General features: G+C 33.4%; 1 protein-coding gene across 2 annotated transcripts in view; it reads left to right on the plus strand.

Moving 5' to 3' along the window:
- AGO2 (argonaute RISC catalytic component 2) overlaps nt 1-18211 on the plus strand; it is a 134964-nt gene that overhangs the window by 96393 nt on the left and 20360 nt on the right. For both annotated transcript variants that reach the window (XM_074264727.1, XM_074264722.1), the window contains exons 5-13: nt 2311-2447; nt 3626-3760; nt 5186-5273; nt 7096-7243; nt 8403-8522; nt 8682-8804; nt 9590-9723; nt 13816-14000; nt 16045-16204. In XM_074264727.1, coding sequence (XP_074120828.1) covers nt 2311-2447; nt 3626-3760; nt 5186-5273; nt 7096-7243; nt 8403-8522; nt 8682-8804; nt 9590-9723; nt 13816-14000; nt 16045-16204 — 1230 coding nt within the window. The remainder of the gene's footprint in view (nt 1-2310; nt 2448-3625; nt 3761-5185; nt 5274-7095; nt 7244-8402; nt 8523-8681; nt 8805-9589; nt 9724-13815; nt 14001-16044; nt 16205-18211) is intronic.

The raw sequence follows: 18211 nt of genomic DNA on the forward strand, positions 1-18211 counted from the left end.
CTTGGGTAGATAGACAGTAGTGCTAACAATTTACATTCACTTCCCAGTGTTCCTTCTCTGGGTATAGTTATTTCTGTCCATCATTGATCAACTGGAAGTGAGTTGGATCTTCTTTATGTTGAAGTTATCCACTTCCATTAGAATACCTCTTCATACAGCATTGAAGTGTACAGCGATCTTCTGGTTCTGTTCTTTTCACTCAGCATCAGTTGATGTAAGTCTCTCCAAGCCTCTCTGTATTCCTCCTGCTGGTCATTTCTTACAGAGCAATAATATTCCATAACCTTCATATACCATAATTTACCCAACCATTCTCCAATTGATGGACATCCATTCAACTTCCAGTTTCTAGCTACAACAAAAAGAGCTGCCACAAACATTTTGGCACATACAGGTCCCTTTCGGCTCTTTAGTATTTCTTTGGGATATAATCCCAATAACAGCAATGCTGAGTCAAAGAGTATGCACAGTTTGATAACTTTTTGGGCATAGTTCCAAATTGCTCTCCAGAATGGCTGGATTCTTTCACAACTCCACCAACAATGTATCAGTGGATGACTGCTGCTTTATAATATAGTTTTAGTTCTGGTACAGTTAGGCCACCTTCATTTGCTTTATTCTTCATTAATTCCTTTTAAATTCTTGACCTTTGAGATCTGATTGTTAAACATTTACTAGTATCTTCTAGCTATAGTCTCCTCTACAATATTTCTTAACAAATGAAGAGATATTTACTACTCTGTTCCCATCAAGTAGTGAGAGTCTTACTCTCTAGGATTTTATACATCCTGCCTAAAAATATAATAATAAAAATAACTTCTTGAGGATATACTATGCCTTAGTGGATAAAATTATAGGACTTAGAAGTAAAATCCTGCATTTAAATCCCTTCTCACTTACTAGTTTTGTGAGCCTGGGTAAGTCACTAACTCTAAGCCCTATGTACCTCCTCATTAAAGTAGAAATAATAATAATAATAATAATAATAATAATAATACTTACCTCACACAGTTGTTATGATACTCAAATGAGACAATATATGAAGTGCTTTGCAGATCCTAAAATAATATATAAATATATGCTATTGACTATTAAATTCTGCTTTGACAGTCAAAGATTCCTCAAAGTATACTACATTTAAAATTGCTCATGACTGATTCTACATTTGAAGCAACTAGAAAATAATACAAGAAAATATCCAAATGTACATTGCGCATGGACTTTGAGTGCCAGAGGGGAGTGCCATGTGGAAGAAGGATTAGGCTTGATCTGCTTAATTCTAGAGTGTGGATTTAGGTTGAAGGTAGTTTCAGAGAGACTGATTTTAGCTCAATAAAACAAAGGCCAGTTAAAGCTTTCCAGAAATGGAAGGAGTTACTACCTCTTGGAGAACCTCAAGGAGAGGTTAGATGACCACATATGCCTGATACTGGATTCCTGTATCACAGAGGAATTGTGAAGGTTAAGTCCTTTTAGCTCTTCATGCTTGGAGATTCTTAATGATTCTTAATGATCCTCTCCTGTAGTATCTTTGAAGGTTGTAGTTCAATTGGTTTCTTGAAAAATGTGTTAAATCTACTATTTTTGTCCACTTTTCCACTTCCTCACAATCCTTTCTTTCCAGTGAGTGTGGCCACTAGAGAAAGTGCGTCCATTTCCTACTCTAGATTCACAGTTTCTTGGTCATTAACTGTTCCTTAAGCTAATATCAATTCCACTGAGATGAATGCTGATAATAGCTTGTTGTGTCAGCTTCACCCAAACACTTGGAAAGTTAAAACTGATTTCTTGGTATCTTCATGATGTCATGTAACTAGGGTTCCTATTCATAACTTTCCACTCCATCAAAATTGCTTTGTTGAGTAGACATAGGGGTCAGAGAAATACAGTTAAAACTTCCTTGGTCAGGTAACTACTAATTAGAATAATGTCTTTGAACCTCATTCTTCTGATGCCAAATCTGTTCTTGCATGCCACATGTCTTTTGTTATTTTTGCAGGCTACTTTGTCCTTCTGATTCTATAATTTAGTAAATCACAACTTGGTACAAAAGACTAGCAGTGCTTCTTATTCCTGGTATGTTAAAAGAAAATAATTATAGCACTATACTGTATTATCCTTTCATTTACCATAAGAACTTTATTGAGGTGGGAGATTAATTCATATCTTATCAATGTTTAAAATAAAATCCTGTAGACTGGCTTCTTAGAAGGTCTTCAGTAAATGTATACTTTCCCTGTATGCTCTAAAATTAACTCATCTCATTTGAAAAGTAATTTGAACTAAATAGTGACTAATTCTTGATTCCAGATATACACCTGTGGGGCGATCATTTTTTACTGCATCCGAGGGATGCTCAAACCCTCTTGGTGGAGGAAGGGAAGTTTGGTTTGGATTCCATCAATCAGTTCGACCCTCACTTTGGAAAATGATGTTGAACATTGATGGTAAGAATTTATTTTCTGTTCTCATTGAGTGTTTATTCCTAAAGAGCTAATAGTATATGGCATTGTGGGTGCAAAGAGCATCATAGTTAGAACTGGATCACTTAGTTTCTAGTCCTGGTCCTGTAGTCCAGGTTCCCTTCTAGGCCTAAATTTTATATTATAATAAGTGGAGCAGTGCATAAAAGCACTGGACTTGAATTTATAGACAAGTTCAGACTTTTCACTAGCTTTTGACCCTGAGAAAGTCATTTAATTGCCTGTTTCCTCATCTATAAAAGAAGGATAAAGATAACACCTACCTCTCAAGGTTATGAAGGTATGAGATACTATTATATACAGTAAATTGGAAATCTTAAAGCGCCATATGAATGCTATATCATCATCATCAGTATTATCATTGTCATAAATGAGATCAAGATTATAGACTAGTTATGAGTTTGATCTCCATAGTATATTATATTTTTTTTTTTTTTTTTTTTTGAGGCTGGGGTTAAGTGACGTGCCCAGGGTCACACAGCTAGCAATGTTAAGCGTCTGAGATCAGATTTGAACTCGGGTCCTTATTTTTTTTTTTTTTTACTTACAAATGGGTTGTCCTACTCATGACTGAATTGAGCAAATATTTCTATAGTGCCTAATACATCTAGTACATACATTGTGAGAGTACAGAAATCAATAAAAGATTCCTGCTTTAAAATATAAGGAGCTTATTACAATTTAGGTGGAGAGTAAACAATTTTCTCTTTTAATATTAGTTATGTGCTACCATAAACAACAACAACAACACTCTGAATATATAGTCATGTCATTATTATAAAATATTAAGATCCTAGAGATCTTCTAGACCTGGTATTGTTTCCATAGAACCTATAAATTTCAGGGGATCTATAAACTTTAATTTTAAAATGTTACATTTTTATCTTCACTAACTGAAATTTACCATTTATTTCTATTATTTAAAAAAAAAAAAAAACACTTCATTATGAGAAAGGACCCTTAGAAATCACTAAAATACCACAGAACTTATGACATTAAAAAATGTTACAAATCCGTGGTCTAGAACAACCCATTATTTAGATAATGGTACAACTATTACCTTCAATAAATAGATTTTTATAAATGCCCAGTTAACACTGCAACCTAAGCCATGTCTTTCACATTTCCTTTTCTCTCTATAGTTTCAGCAACAGCCTTTTACAAGGCACAGCCAGTAATTGAGTTTGTTTGTGAAGTTTTGGATTTCAAAAGTATTGAAGAGCAACAGAAACCTCTGACAGATTCCCAAAGGGTAAAGTTTACCAAAGAAATCAAAGGTAAGTGTTCATATATAGAAAGTACATGCTTCTGAGAAATGTTATCTTTTCCTGGGATTTTGGTATTATTCTACTGAATTAGAATATTAGGCATGCTCTTCATTCTGTGGAGGTTAAAATGTTCTGATTCTGCCAAACTTGACAGGCTCTGCTTCTCACCACTTTTTGTGAGCTATTATTCATTTATGTGTTTTTATAGGGAATTGGGGGTGGCAGTAGGAATTAATTACGTTCCTCTGAAGATTAAATGGAATGCATTTCACAGGGCATGAGAGTTATATACCCAGTCATTTTCTAAATAATCAAGTCTTTGCTTATTGATTTGGTAATTTTTTTTTTTTTTTTTTTTTTTTTTTTTGACAATTACCTAGAATCCAGTCATCCAGGGGTATGGGGCAGTAGGTGTCATGTTCCTATGTAAGTTAATAGGTTATCGTTTCAGAACCAGGTCCCTTTCTGGTAACCTTTTTAATATAAAATCATGGCATTCTTGTGATTTTAGCAATTTGTTTTTTATATCTACACAATAAAGAATGTGAGACATCAGTACTGCGATTATAGATCAGGTAATGTAAGCAAACTTTCTTTACTCCCAAAATCTTTTGCAATAGATTTTTCTTTGAGTTTTTATTTTTATTAGATCATCTGTTGAGTATGAGAAAAAATTAAAGTTAAGTTATATGTTAAGACTGGACAATAAATTGACATTACCCAATTTCAGCCCATCATTAAGAATTTATCCTATTTTTTTACAGTGCGAAAGCAACTCATTCAATTCATGAAAATGTTTTTATTTGTTTCTAATGTCAGTACAACTAAATTTCTGTTCCAATTTCCATTATGGTTTAAAGGTGATTGTAAGTTTTGAGTGGGTTTGTGTTTCTGGAGCATAGTCTTCAGTATGTTCCTATCATGCTGGAAAGGTTTTGAGTAGAGATATAGTGGCATGCCATCAAAAGCTGCTAAGTGGAATGCTGGACAGAGTATTTACCCTAAAGTTGGGAAAATTCATTTTCCTGAGTTCAAATCATCTCTCAGACACCTAGTGATTGTGTTACCCTGTGTAAGTCACTTAACCCTTTGACCTCAAGTTTCCTCATCATAAAATGATCTGGAGAAAGAAATGGTAATCCATTGTAGTAGTTTTCTCAAGAAAGCCCCAAATGCACTCATGAAGAATTAAACACTATTGAAAAGTGATTGAACAATAACAGTGATAGATGGTATATATATTCCTGTTCTTGTTATATTTAACTTTTCCACCACAGTAACTGTTTTCTCAGTTATAAAGAGGAATGGTTGTTTTCTCTGTTGGTGGAAAGACCATAAATATGGCAGCAGAAAGATACATAAATTTGCCTTGTAAACTGGGAAGAGTTTTGATGGTCCTAGAAGTATGGAATTTCTGTTTTATTAATTTATTAGGTCTAAAGGTTGAGATAACACACTGTGGGCAAATGAAGAGAAAGTACCGTGTGTGTAATGTCACCAGACGACCAGCAAGTCACCAAACGTAAGACTTCTTCCTTTTACCCATCTAGAACTTTAAAAAAAAAAATGTAGGTTATTATTTTGTGGGTTTCATAAGGGGTGCTGCAATAAAATCTCTATATATTTTTCATGCCTATATTCATCATAGATGCCAAATTTTGCATAATAAATCAATGTGAAGTTAGTGAAATATACACATACATATTTTAAAATTTTCCTAAACCTTAAGAAATTCACCCCCCCCCCAAATAGTAGACATAATCTATATATTTGTATATAAGGAATTCACAGGTATATTTATCTCCTTCTCTTTGTGAATTTTATAGATTTGGGGAATTTTCTTCAGTGGCAGAATGAAAAGAAACAATTTTTAGAACCCTTTAATAACATTGTTATTGCAATTAAAAACCAAACATTGTTTTGAGTTTTATTTATCTTATGAATTTTACCTATAACCATTATTGCATTGTAGAAATGACCAAAGGGTTTTCTAATCCTTACCAATTCAAAATTCTGACCACTCCACAGTATTCATGATAAGACTTATTCTTTCTTTTGATTAAATATCTCTAATACTGGGAAGAACTTAGCTTCATTTTGAGACTGTCCAGTTCATTGTTTAAAAGCTCCAGTTAAGAATTTCTTCCGTACATTAAACTGGTATTTATCTCCCTGCTGTCCTCTGAGCTAAGCAGAATAAATCTTATCCCAGAGTCAAGGAAGACTCATCTTCCTAAGTTCAAATTGGTCTCAGATACTTACTAGCTTGGTGACCCCAGGGATGTCACTTAACCTTGTTTGCCTCAGTTTCCTCATCTATAAAATGATTTGGAGAAGGAAGTGACAAATCACTCCAGTTTCTTTGTTAAAGGAAAACCCAAATGGGGTCATAAAGAATCACACACTATCAAAATTAATAGAACACCATTAACCACCTCTGATTTCAGAGCCAGTATTCTTTGCATTGTGCTCTGCATTGTGCCTTTCCTACAAGGAGATGCTATAATCCTTGTATTCCTTTTACCCTTTATTATTCTCCCTTTCCATCCAAGAATCAAATGCAAAGAAATTCCTAGGAATGGGGGTGCAATGTGGGAATTGTTCAAAAAAAAAGTAATCTTTACTCAGCAATAATAACTGTTGCTCTAAGAAGTAACAGCAGCACAACTTTGTTGCAACCACATTATAATCTGCTTCCTTTCTTGGCTCTTCTTACTCATACTCCTGAATAGGACACAGTCACACCATAGCACTGGGAAACCTTTTGTGTATTAAATGATAATCTTTCATTTGGCTGGAAAGTGATGGATCCTGGGAAATGCTGCACTTGTCTGCTGTTATAAATTCACATGTTGGGGTCACGAGTTCCTTTTTCCCCCTAGTCATGTTAGATCTCTTTTCACAAGAAACCATTTTAGTTATTTAAATTATTTCTTGTTGCTGCAATCAGAGGTCTTATATAAAAATATTTGCCCAATAAATGATTTATAAGACTACAAAGTATTTCCTATTGGAAAGATTAATGATGTTTCCAATGTGGTTTCGTTATACAGTCTGGCTGCCCTGCATCATTATGTGTATGTGTATGATTTTTTTCCTGCCTCATAAGACCTGTGTTCTGTTGTATAATTGAAAAACTGGATTCTTGAATGTTCTGCTTTAAACATTTTAAATCCATTTGTGACTTCCCCAACACTCTCTTGCCCCATTCTCTCTACAAGGAACTTATCAGTGCTTGGAACATATAATACTCTTAATAGTAAGCTTTTATTTTTCCATAAACCAATTTGAATTCATCTACAGAATCATGGTAAGCTTACAATATGAATCACTTTATTCACTAGATTCCCACTTCAGCAAGAGAGTGGCCAGACTGTTGAATGTACGGTGGCACAGTATTTTAAAGACAGACATAAGTTGGTTCTACGTTATCCTCACCTTCCATGTTTACAAGTTGGACAGGAGCAAAAGCATACATACCTTCCTCTTGAGGCAAGTAGTCTTCAGATTTCTTTGATGTATTGGTCTATAAAGAATTTACATGACTATGTGCTCTTTTAGCTACCAAAAATACAGGTCTGTTCATTTTTTTTTTGTTTCAGTGTATGATTGCACTTTTTACTTAATCAAAATCCTTGACTTAAGACATAATAATACTGAAAATGAAAAACAAAGGGTTTTTGCATTGTTTTATATATTTGAGTGGTTATTTTTTGGTTTTTTAGGATTGAGCAGAAGCTCCAAGTCCCTGGATTTGAATAGCCTGGGATTTTTGGAGATGATGGTCCACAGAAAGGGCATAAATATTTATTGAGATAGCAACTATTTGCTTCATTGTATTCACTATTGTACTAGGTATCAAGAAAGGGTCTAGAGAAGAAGAGAGATTTAATCTTAAAAGAGTTAGACCTCAAATCCAACAGAGGTAACATGAAGAAACCTTGCATGAGTTGCTATAAACAGGCTTTATATTTCAGAGAAATGTGAGTTGGAAATTTTATAGATCAACTCATTTTTTAAACTGCACTATGAAAATTGTTGTAATTTAAAGCATCTTAAGAACAAATCTGTAGTTTTATATTTGTGCACTTGCCAGTGCTTACTGAGTACAATTAACTTAGAATAATAAAATCTCAGTTCTGGAATGTGTCATGGACCACTCTGACACTGTTCAACTTCTTCGAAATATATTCTAAAATTCATTAATTATATAGAACAACAAAGGAAATTCATTCCATTGAAATGAAGTAATTAAATCTGGGTTTACACATTCTAGATTAAGAATTTCTAGACCTGTCCCTTGTTTTAAAGATAAACAAAAAAGAATACAAGTAATTTTTGGGTAATCCCATCCATTTCCTAGATTTAAGTATTCCATATCCAATTCATATCCAACATATCCAATTCAGATATGAATCTCAATGTGAAACCCTTCTGATATATTCCTGACTGATGGTCATTTGGCCTCTGCTGGAAGGCCTCCTGTGGGAGAAAATTCACTGGGTTTTAAAGCATCCTATTTAATTTTGAGGAAAATGCTAATTGTTATATTCTTCTTTATATTGAGATTTCTTGAATTTGATATTGCCCATAAGTTCCAGTAGTAGATTGAATAGTTGTACTTTTTTTTTTTTTTTTTTAACTTTCATAGGTATGCAACATAGTGGCAGGACAGAGATGTATAAAGAAACTGACTGACAATCAAACCTCTACTATGATACGGGCAACTGCAAGATCAGCACCTGATCGGCAAGAAGAGATCAGCAAATTGGTGAGTGATTATTCGCTTCCTACATGGGCCCAGACTAGAGCCCTGTCATCTCTGTCTAGTCTACTGCAACAAAATTCTTTGTACAGTTATGCATGGACATGCTCTCAAGAAGAAATTTAAGCCTGTGTCTGACCTTTTGTGTATTGTTTTCTTTTTAAGATGCGAAGTGCGAGTTTCAATACAGACCCTTATGTTCGTGAGTTTGGCATAATGGTTAAAGATGAAATGACAGATGTCACTGGCCGGGTCTTGCAGCCACCATCAATCCTCTATGGAGGCAGGGTATGTGACAGAACATAACTTGTGCATTGTCTGGTCTCATTCGTATTTTACGTACATGCTCCAGGGCTTGTGGAGGTGATGATAGCATAGTTTGACCTCTAATACAATTCTCTCTCTCCTGGCAAAGAAATGAAACTAATAACCATCGATGATGATTACTATCTTTTCTCAAAGTTAACATAATCCTTCCAATTTTTGAGTCAGTCTATGAAGTTTAAAATTGGAATTGTCAATATGGAACATCACAAAAAAGGGAATTTTCCTTGCTGTGTTAAATTTCAGGAAAGGCTTATGTAGGAGTCAGGATAATTCATTATTTTAAAACCACTTTATTCTGTATTGGACATGTGCAAAATAACTAATCAGTTTGATGTTATCTTTCATTAAATTCTCTAGTAACTCATTTCTGTCACTTCAGAAGATGGGTCCAAATTCTTTGACTAGTACTTAATAAGCCATGTGACCATGGATATGTCTAAGTCTCAGTTTCTCCATATATAAAAATAACTCTGTCCTTACAGTGTTGTTATAAGCAATGCTATGAGGTGATGCCTGTGAAAATCCTTAACAAAGTATAAATTATGAGATTTCTGTTTCATTATGCTAAAATAGAAGGTTTAGGAACAGTAGCATTTTCTTGCTTTAATAATGTACCTCACGTTAAATTATACTTTAACTCATTAAAATTTTACAAAGCTTTATAAAACCTTGTAACTAAGAAAAGCATTCATGGGGGTCCTTTTTCTTTCTCTTTTACAAACTTCCTCCCACCTTTTCCTTTACAGAATAAAGCAATTGCTACACCTGTCCAGGGGGTTTGGGATATGAGGAATAAACAGTTCCACACTGGAATTGAAATCAAGGTCTGGGCGATTGCTTGCTTTGCACCTCAACGGCAGTGTACTGAAGTCCATCTTAAGTAAGTCCCCTTGACAGAACTAAAATGATCCCTCATTATTCTTGCTTAAGGGATGCAGTGGTAACTTGGCTAATTTTCGCTGTGTGTTTCTTGGTCTTTATCAAGGGTGGTCAGAGGTGGGTCAAAGAGGCACGTTAAACCACTTTGTATAGACAGGGAGAGAGTCTTTTCTTTCAAGAGTTGTTATCACAGAGGGGAGTAGAAAGCATGTGTGGGCCATTTAAATAAGGAGCAATTTTCACTGAAGTCACCAATTTTATATAGTTAGCATTTAGGTTTGGAATGGGCTTTTTCTTTAAGCAACCTAAAGAGCAAATGGAAAATAAGTTACAAATAATTAAGAAGGAAAAAAAAAATATTCCTTACACAGAGAGTAAAAGAAAAAATGTTCATGGAAACTAGAGGAAAAGCAAGAAAGATAAAGCGTCAGAGAAAGACACTACCCTGCCACTAACTAGCCTGAATTTTCTCTTTCATCCATGTCTGGCCTGATTTCACAGTTCTTATTATCCCCATACCAACTGGATAAGGCCTCTTCTGACCTCACCCTATTCTGATAAAACCACCTATAGAAAAACAATCATTGGAATACTACCCAGATAATGTAATTCTCCCATAATGTAACTTCCCAGGACACCTCTGTGTAGGAGAAAGACTCAAATCTCTTACTTGATTCTCTTAGGTGTACACAATTAAATTTGCTGCTCTTAATGGTATATTTTAAGCACTACAGTAATTATTTTTTCATAAAGCATTTTATCATCCCAAACTAGTTTTTCTCTCATCCACTGATTAGTGACTAATGATAGTCAGAGATTCAAAAGAGTCTGATAAAGATACAGATTTTGTTGCTTTAAATGATTTTTTGCCAGGTAGGATACATTTTAAAGGAAAACTTAAAATCTTAACTCTAACCTTTGTAGAATTCCAATATTCAAAAGTCTGACAAGTATTCCAAAAATTACATCTGATTAGCAATATTTTCAGAGACAATTTTTCCTCTAAGTACTGATTAAGCTGTATCAGAAATTTTGATATATTTTCATTGTTATTCTCTCTGCTTATTGTTTCTGGGATTTTTTTTTTTTCTTTGTTGCATTTATTACTCTACTATTCAGGATACAATTAAATCATCTTGTTTGTGTATCCTTTAAAGGATGTATTAAATATTTCATTTTTTTCTGAATTTCCTTGTGCCCTAACATATAATCTGTTTTTATAAAGATATCATTTGATTGTGAAAAATGTATATACTTTAATATTCCTATTCTGAAAACATCATGAGTCTTTAGCTTTATATTCTACAAAACTTTAGTTATATATATTTCCATTTGTTTAATATTTGTTAGATTTGTTCAGTTCTGAGAGAAGAACATTGTAGAAGAATATTGTGGAACAAATCTTATAATACAAATGTATTACTCTTAAAGTCTTTTCATAATTCATTTAATTTCACTATTGTTACTTTAGAGGCTATGCCATTTTGTTTATATATGTATTCAGTGCTGATATTAATTCATTGTTCATGATTCCTTTAAGCATAACTAATTAGAAATGGAAGATAATTTTTGAAGAATAATGGACATTAGAAAGTACTCCTTAAAGTAATTTGATTTTTGAAAGGCTGTGTTAGAAATATACATCTTAAATTGCTTCTGAATTTTGTAACTGGTTGAATATATATATATATCTAGTATCTTTGCTTAAAGCTGCAGTTTGAAAGTAGAGATAGGAATTCAAATTAACAAACATTTGGAAAGGAAAAAAAGGTCTTATATTTAACTATAATGTGAGAAATGGCAAGTAAGTATGTTGAAATATTTAACATTGATAAGGTGTCAGTTCTGGACTATGTTCCAAAGCTCATCTTTGATACCATCATCTTGTTTTCATTGCCTTGGAGCCTGTTCTCCCGTACCTTTCTGGAAAAAAAAAAAAATCACAGAGAGGGATTTTGTTGAATATTGTTTAACAATATTCCTTTAATATATTGGAGAGACTAAAGTCAAATAACTATCAGGATAGACTTGGATTTTAAGTTTTTATTTGACAATGAAAAATGCTTTTTTCTTCCCAAAGCTAAAAATTGGTTTCCCCCCCTGCATATCCAGCCTTATCTCCAAAAGGCCAGTACTATCTCCTTTTATATATTTGGAGTGATGTACACAATTCAAACAAATATCTTTAGTTGATTTCTGTAGTGATCATATCAACAGAATTCAAACTTGCTCGAATCATTTCCAAAAATCAAGGTCACTGGAAAACTTAAGGATCTTTGAGTAATAACTATACTTCAAATTCATATGGAGCTTGTTTTTTTTTAATGGTTCATTGTTTTCTTAGGTATGCTTTGTGAGAACATAAAGCTTGGCTTGGCATGATAGGAAGAGCATTGAACTTAGAATCAGGAAGATTTGGCTTCAAATTCTACCTTAGATACTAGCTGTGTAATGCTGGGCAAGTAACTAGACCTCTTAGCTTTAGTTTCCTCATCTGTAAAATGGGAATAATAATAACACCTTGATTCTTTTTTTTCTTTTAAAAATACTATTTTTTATATGGAATGCCTCTCTGAGAGGGAAGTTGGAGGAGGAGGGACACTGGGAAAAACTGTTATATGTAAAAAACAAGACAACTCAATAAAAGCTTAGTTGAAATAGCAATAGCAACTCACAAGAATCATTCTTGTAAGGAACAAATTTGATAAACATTTGTTTATAATCTGTGAAACATTATTTTATTATTTAACATATTAAAGAAACACTTTGCAGCGCTCTGTGTGTGTTAGCTATTTTATTGTTGTTATGAGGAAAACATAATTTTTATTGACCTTCCTTATGCCCCAACAAATCAAATTTTTTGAAAACGAAACTTTTTAACAGGGAGTAACTCAGTGGACATTGATGTATGCAAAGTACTGTACAGTATGCAAAGTGAGAGGTAGTATACAGTAGTTAATATCAGTGTTGGACTCGATGTACCCAGTCATCTCCTCTTTCACTAGAAGCTGTTTAGAACAGTTACTAATTGCATGAAGGATACAATGTGCGTCCCAGGTCCTTTCCCTTTCCCCTCCCCATCCCCAGTATATACATATACAAATGTGTAAGGCAGTATGCTTAATTGCTGTGTAATATTTTTATGGCTCTGTGATCTCACCAAATACTAATCTCTACTCACAGCCCATCCATACCTTCTCATCTAAAAGCCATTCTTTTAACTGTTCCAACATTTGGGAGTTTCTTCTACCATCTTTTGACAATGGATGGATGCCAAAAGAATAAGTTATATTAATTACTCAGTTCCTTTTCCAATCATACTTCTTTCTGATGACATCCTTTGGCATATTTTTGTTCAACATAAGGAAAATCTTCTTGCTATTTTTATCCAGAAACATAGTAAAACTACCTTTTTTTTCCCCCTTTTATTCTTTCCTACCCACTTTGCTTCCCATTGAGCAAATTAAATATAAAAAACAAAGCTCTCTCTTCATATGTTGAGTACTCCAATAAAACAAATCTCTATATTGGTCATATCTTAGGTGATGGAAGTAATCAACTCATGATTTATAATTGTGTTAATCACAGTTCTTAAAGACTTTCAAAATTTTTGTCTATAAAATTATTGTTGTCATAAAATTATTCTTCCATTGTATTCGCTTTGTATAGATTAACAAACACTTTTCATCTAAAACAGTCTCTTTATAAGTTTAATGGCAGAGTAGTATAGTCTTCATGTAGAATCTGGATTTGTTGAGGCTATAAAATTGAATTTCTAATTTGAACGGAGCTGGACTTTTGCTTCTGTGATATGAGCAAGTGTAATATATTTTTGTCATCTAACTAGCCTTTGGCTGAGACTTGAGGACCTTCAGGTGGGCACTGCTTGGGTGGGCTCTTCTGTCTTATTACTCTCCCAAGTAGGACTTTCTAAAAAATAAATTGCTATCTGTTTAATGAAATATCAAGTAGAAGATCCTTGAGATAGACATACATACACACACGCTACATTTATGCATTAAATTATTACTAATTTATATATCTATATGTAGATTTTGATTCAATTTTTTATAATATTCATTCTTCTCCTTAGGTCCTTCACAGAACAACTCAGAAAGATTTCAAGAGATGCAGGAATGCCAATCCAGGGTCAGCCATGTTTCTGCAAATATGCCCAAGGAGCAGATAGTGTTGAGCCTATGTTTAGGCACTTAAAGAACACATATGCTGGACTGCAATTAGTAGTGGTCATTCTGCCTGGGAAAACTCCTGTCTATGGTGGGTATTTAGGGATCCTTCAGCCTTTTATTTTATATATATATTTGTTTTTACTGTTTATTGAAGCAATAATCTTTTTTTGTTGTATATATTTCTAAAAAGGATGGTGTTAAAGGAATGGCTCACAATCCAATTTTAGATTTAGATTCTAAGGGGACAATAAGTTATAATGGAAAAGAAGATTAATAAAATGAATATGAATTTTTAGGAACTCAACAAACATTCAAAAGAAGAAACCTTGAAACTTATAAATAAGTTGGATTTAAAAAAGCAAAAAAAATGATAAATAAGAGCTGTTTCTTTGAAAAGTCTAATAAAATTAATAAACTTTATGACAACCTGACTAAAAAGAAGAAAGTCAAAAATCATATCAATAGAGTAAAAAGTGAACAAGGTAAAAAAAAATCATATCAAAACAAGAAGCAATAAAAAGCCTCCTACATGGACAAGTATATGCTCACAAAAGGAGCATTGGCTTTTAAAATATAAGATATTCAAACCAACAGTTCCAAATAAAGATCTTGAATAATTGTCTCAGAAAAGAAAATTAACTAATTATAAAGGAAGTTAACAAAAAAAAAAAAAAAAATCTCCCTGTCATGATGAATTTACTGGAGAATGTAAACAAATTTTTCAAAAGAATAGTAAATGATACTATATGGAGGCAGCTATGTGACATCGTGGATAGAACACCAGCTCTTCAGTCAATAACACCTGAATTTAAATCTGGCCTCAGACATTTACTAGTTGTGTGACCCTGGACAAGTCACTTAGCTATTTACCTCAAAACAAAACAAAATACTATGAAATTATTCTCAAAGAATTGATAGTCTAAAGGAGGGGAAAAGTTGCTCTCTTTTGGGAGCCTCTATTTACCTCAAAACAAAACAAAATACTATGAAATTATTCTCAAAGAATTGATAGTCTAAAGGAGGGGAAAAGTTGCTCTCTTTTGGGAGCCTTAAGAAAGCTAAGTTTTCTTGTTTTAGGGAACTTGTATTAAAAAACCCAGTCAAGAAGAAGCCCGATAAGCAGAAGAGTGTGATTGTAACAGTTCATGAGATTCACAAAGCCTTTTCTTGACAACAGCATAGCAAAAACTAGTGCTGCTACTATATGCCAGAGACAGGACTTATAAGCAGGTATTCTAACTCTCAAGACATGGTGATATGAAAAGAAATGAGTGCCAAAAGTCAGAAGTTAAGGAGTTAAATTGTTCTGCCATTGACCAGCTGTATTAACTTACTTGTATCTCAGGTTCCTGATATAGTAATACACATACTCTTTCTTACAATATTGTTCTGAGGAGAAAAATGAGAATGATGTATGTGAGAACATTACATAAACATAAACTTTAATTATCATGATTGTGCTGAAGGAAAGTGGGAATTGAGCAGCAGGTGAATGAATTCCTTTAGGGCAAGAAGCAAATATGCCTTGTTTAGGTTCTCTTTGCTATTTGTTACCATCCTCAAAGAACTTGTTTGCCAGATGTTTCATGGGGAAAGGCAGAAGTTGTTCACTGGGGGATGAATAGTTCATAGATAGCTCTTTTTAAGTCTTGTCTAGTGTTGTTAGTGTTATGCTCTTATTTTAAGGGTGATAGTATTTTTTTCTTGATATTTAATATTTGATTGTAATTATACTTCAGAGATATAAAGTAACCCCTATTTTTAATTTTATAATTAGATAAGATTTAGAGGGGTGTGTGTGATAATGATGTTCTTGGACCACAGTTATTAAATGTGGCCTCGAGCAGAAAAGATCCCTGAAATTAAAATCAGACAATGTGGATTTAAGTCCCAGTCCTGCTTTCATCAGCCTTGTAATGGTTACCAACTTACTTCAACTTACTCTATGGGCTTCCATTTACTAAGCCATAAAAAAGAGTGCTAGATTTAGTATTCTATTAGAGATTTTTTTCCAGCTATAACTTTCTGAGTCTATTTTATATTCATTGTAAATGAGTCATAGTATGTAAAGCTAATGAAGTGACCTATAAAGATAACTAATTGTATGTGTTTTAACTTTTCACTTTTAATAGCGGAAGTGAAACGTGTTGGGGACACCGTGCTTGGCATGGCCACACAGTGTGTTCAGATGAAAAATGTGCAGAGAACCACACCCCAGACTCTGTCAAATCTTTGCTTAAAGATCAATGTCAAGCTAGGAGGCGTAAACAACATCTTACTTCCTCAGGGAAGGTAAAGTAAAATTTTTTTTAAATGTTGCTACGTATGAATATCCTAATTTCCCAGGATGTAGACAAAGCTCTAATAGCAGTAATTCCAGCATTTCCTACCTGCCAATTGGAAAATCTTCAGGGACTTTAAAGCTTATTAGTATCATTGGCTACTTTGTAAGGAATATTTTTTGGCAAAGCCATTTTTTAAAAATTGTTTACTAATGCATTAAGGAACTTCTACACTAGTGGAAGGATCATTCCCATTAATTTTGAGTTGTTATTTTGACATCCTTGTTTTAATTTTGCCTACCCTTTTCCACCTACCATCAGTCTTATTTGATATTGTCAATACTGAAATAACCTCCTAGGACATAATAACTCAAAATTAATCATAGAGTTTTGGAGTTAGATCTAGTCTTAACTCATTCTCCAGAGGAAATTCCCACAACATATTTTACAGAAGCTATCCAACCTTTTCTTCAAGGAGAAAGGATGTAGAAGTATCCAATTCTTCACTTTTACCTAGCTATGATAGGAAATTTTTTTCTGAATATCATGCCTACATTTTCTTCTTGGTAACTTCTACCTATGGCTTCTGGTTCTACTGTGGATGAATCAAAGAAGTATCATATTTCTTCCACATGACAGTCCTTCATATGCTTGAAAACAGCCATTATATGGGACTGCTCTCATCTCTTGGTTGAACCTAACTGTAATGGATTCCAAGTCTGTTCGACATCTTCATTTCTCTCTTCTCTATGTTTTCTAACAGTGTCACAATTGAACACGCTACTCTAAATGCGTTCTTGTTTGCATAGAGTATGAGACTATTCACTCTCTTATTCCCAGAAGCTGCTGTTTTTTTTTTTTTGTTTTTTTTTTAATGCATCCCCTAATCCAGTTAGCTGGTTTTTTGCCACCATATTATACTGCTAATTCATGTTAACTCATTCAGTTCATTAAAGGACAAACTATTGTTTCACCAGGGCTTGACCACCTTGTAACTACTTAAATGTTTTCTTATGAGAATCCAATGCTTTGCCCTATAAGATCTTTTTTGGATAGCAACTGCTATCAATGTGTTACTATCATATGTCTTTGTATTTTCAGTACACTTGAAAAGAATTGTCATGCATGCATTTGTCCAACCACTGAAAAAAATGTTAACATCCAAGCATAAATCCCTAGGGCTCTTCACTGGACATCATCTACCAAACTGATTTGGAACCACAAGCCTTAACTTTTTCTGTTCAATCAATTTCTGAATTATCTAATTGTATTATCTTCTAATCCTTTTTTTTTTCCTCACACCAGTAATATGAGGTATTTTATCATATGCTTTTTAAAAATTAAATTACCATCCATCTATAAGTAGAGAACTGATGGACTCAGTTTGCAGATTGAAGTTTATTTTTTCTTTTTAATTTTCTTGGCTTTTTTTTTTTTTTTTTTTTTTTTTTTTTTTTTTTTTTTTTTTTTTTTTGGTCTTTCCATAATGTGGCTAATGTAGAAATATGTATTGCATGACTTCATTTGTATAATGAATAGCATATTTCTTGGGTGAGGTGAGTAAGGGAGATGTGGGAACGAAAAATAAAAAATTAAATTTCTTCCTTGTTCTTTTTGTTTATTGCCTAAACTTTAGGCATTTCTCTACTGACATAAATGGCCATAGGTTTTACTGCTGGTTACTGTTTTTGCTTCTGTCTCTTGTGATTGGTGTCTGAACTGCTGTTCTTCATTGTAGCTATTCTAGTATCTTGCTTGGTAGATACACTTTTTTGATTAGATATGGAAAATCCAGGCAAAAATGCTCAAAGCAGCCTTTGTTAGGTGTACTCCAGGGATGTGATGTCATGGTGCAGAAGTAAATTTCATTCTCAGACATTGACTTATAAATCAGTTTTTTACTTTCCAAATCAGTTTTTCTCTTCTGTATTCCTGGGTTTCAGTGACTAATTATAAGGAAGATACAACCTCTTTCCCTTCAATTTTTTTTTTTTTTTTTTTTTTTTTTTTTTTTTGT

This window comes from Sminthopsis crassicaudata, chromosome 1 (assembly GCF_048593235.1).
Source record: "Sminthopsis crassicaudata isolate SCR6 chromosome 1, ASM4859323v1, whole genome shotgun sequence".
In the NCBI taxonomy this organism is placed as follows: Eukaryota; Metazoa; Chordata; class Mammalia; order Dasyuromorphia; family Dasyuridae; genus Sminthopsis; species Sminthopsis crassicaudata.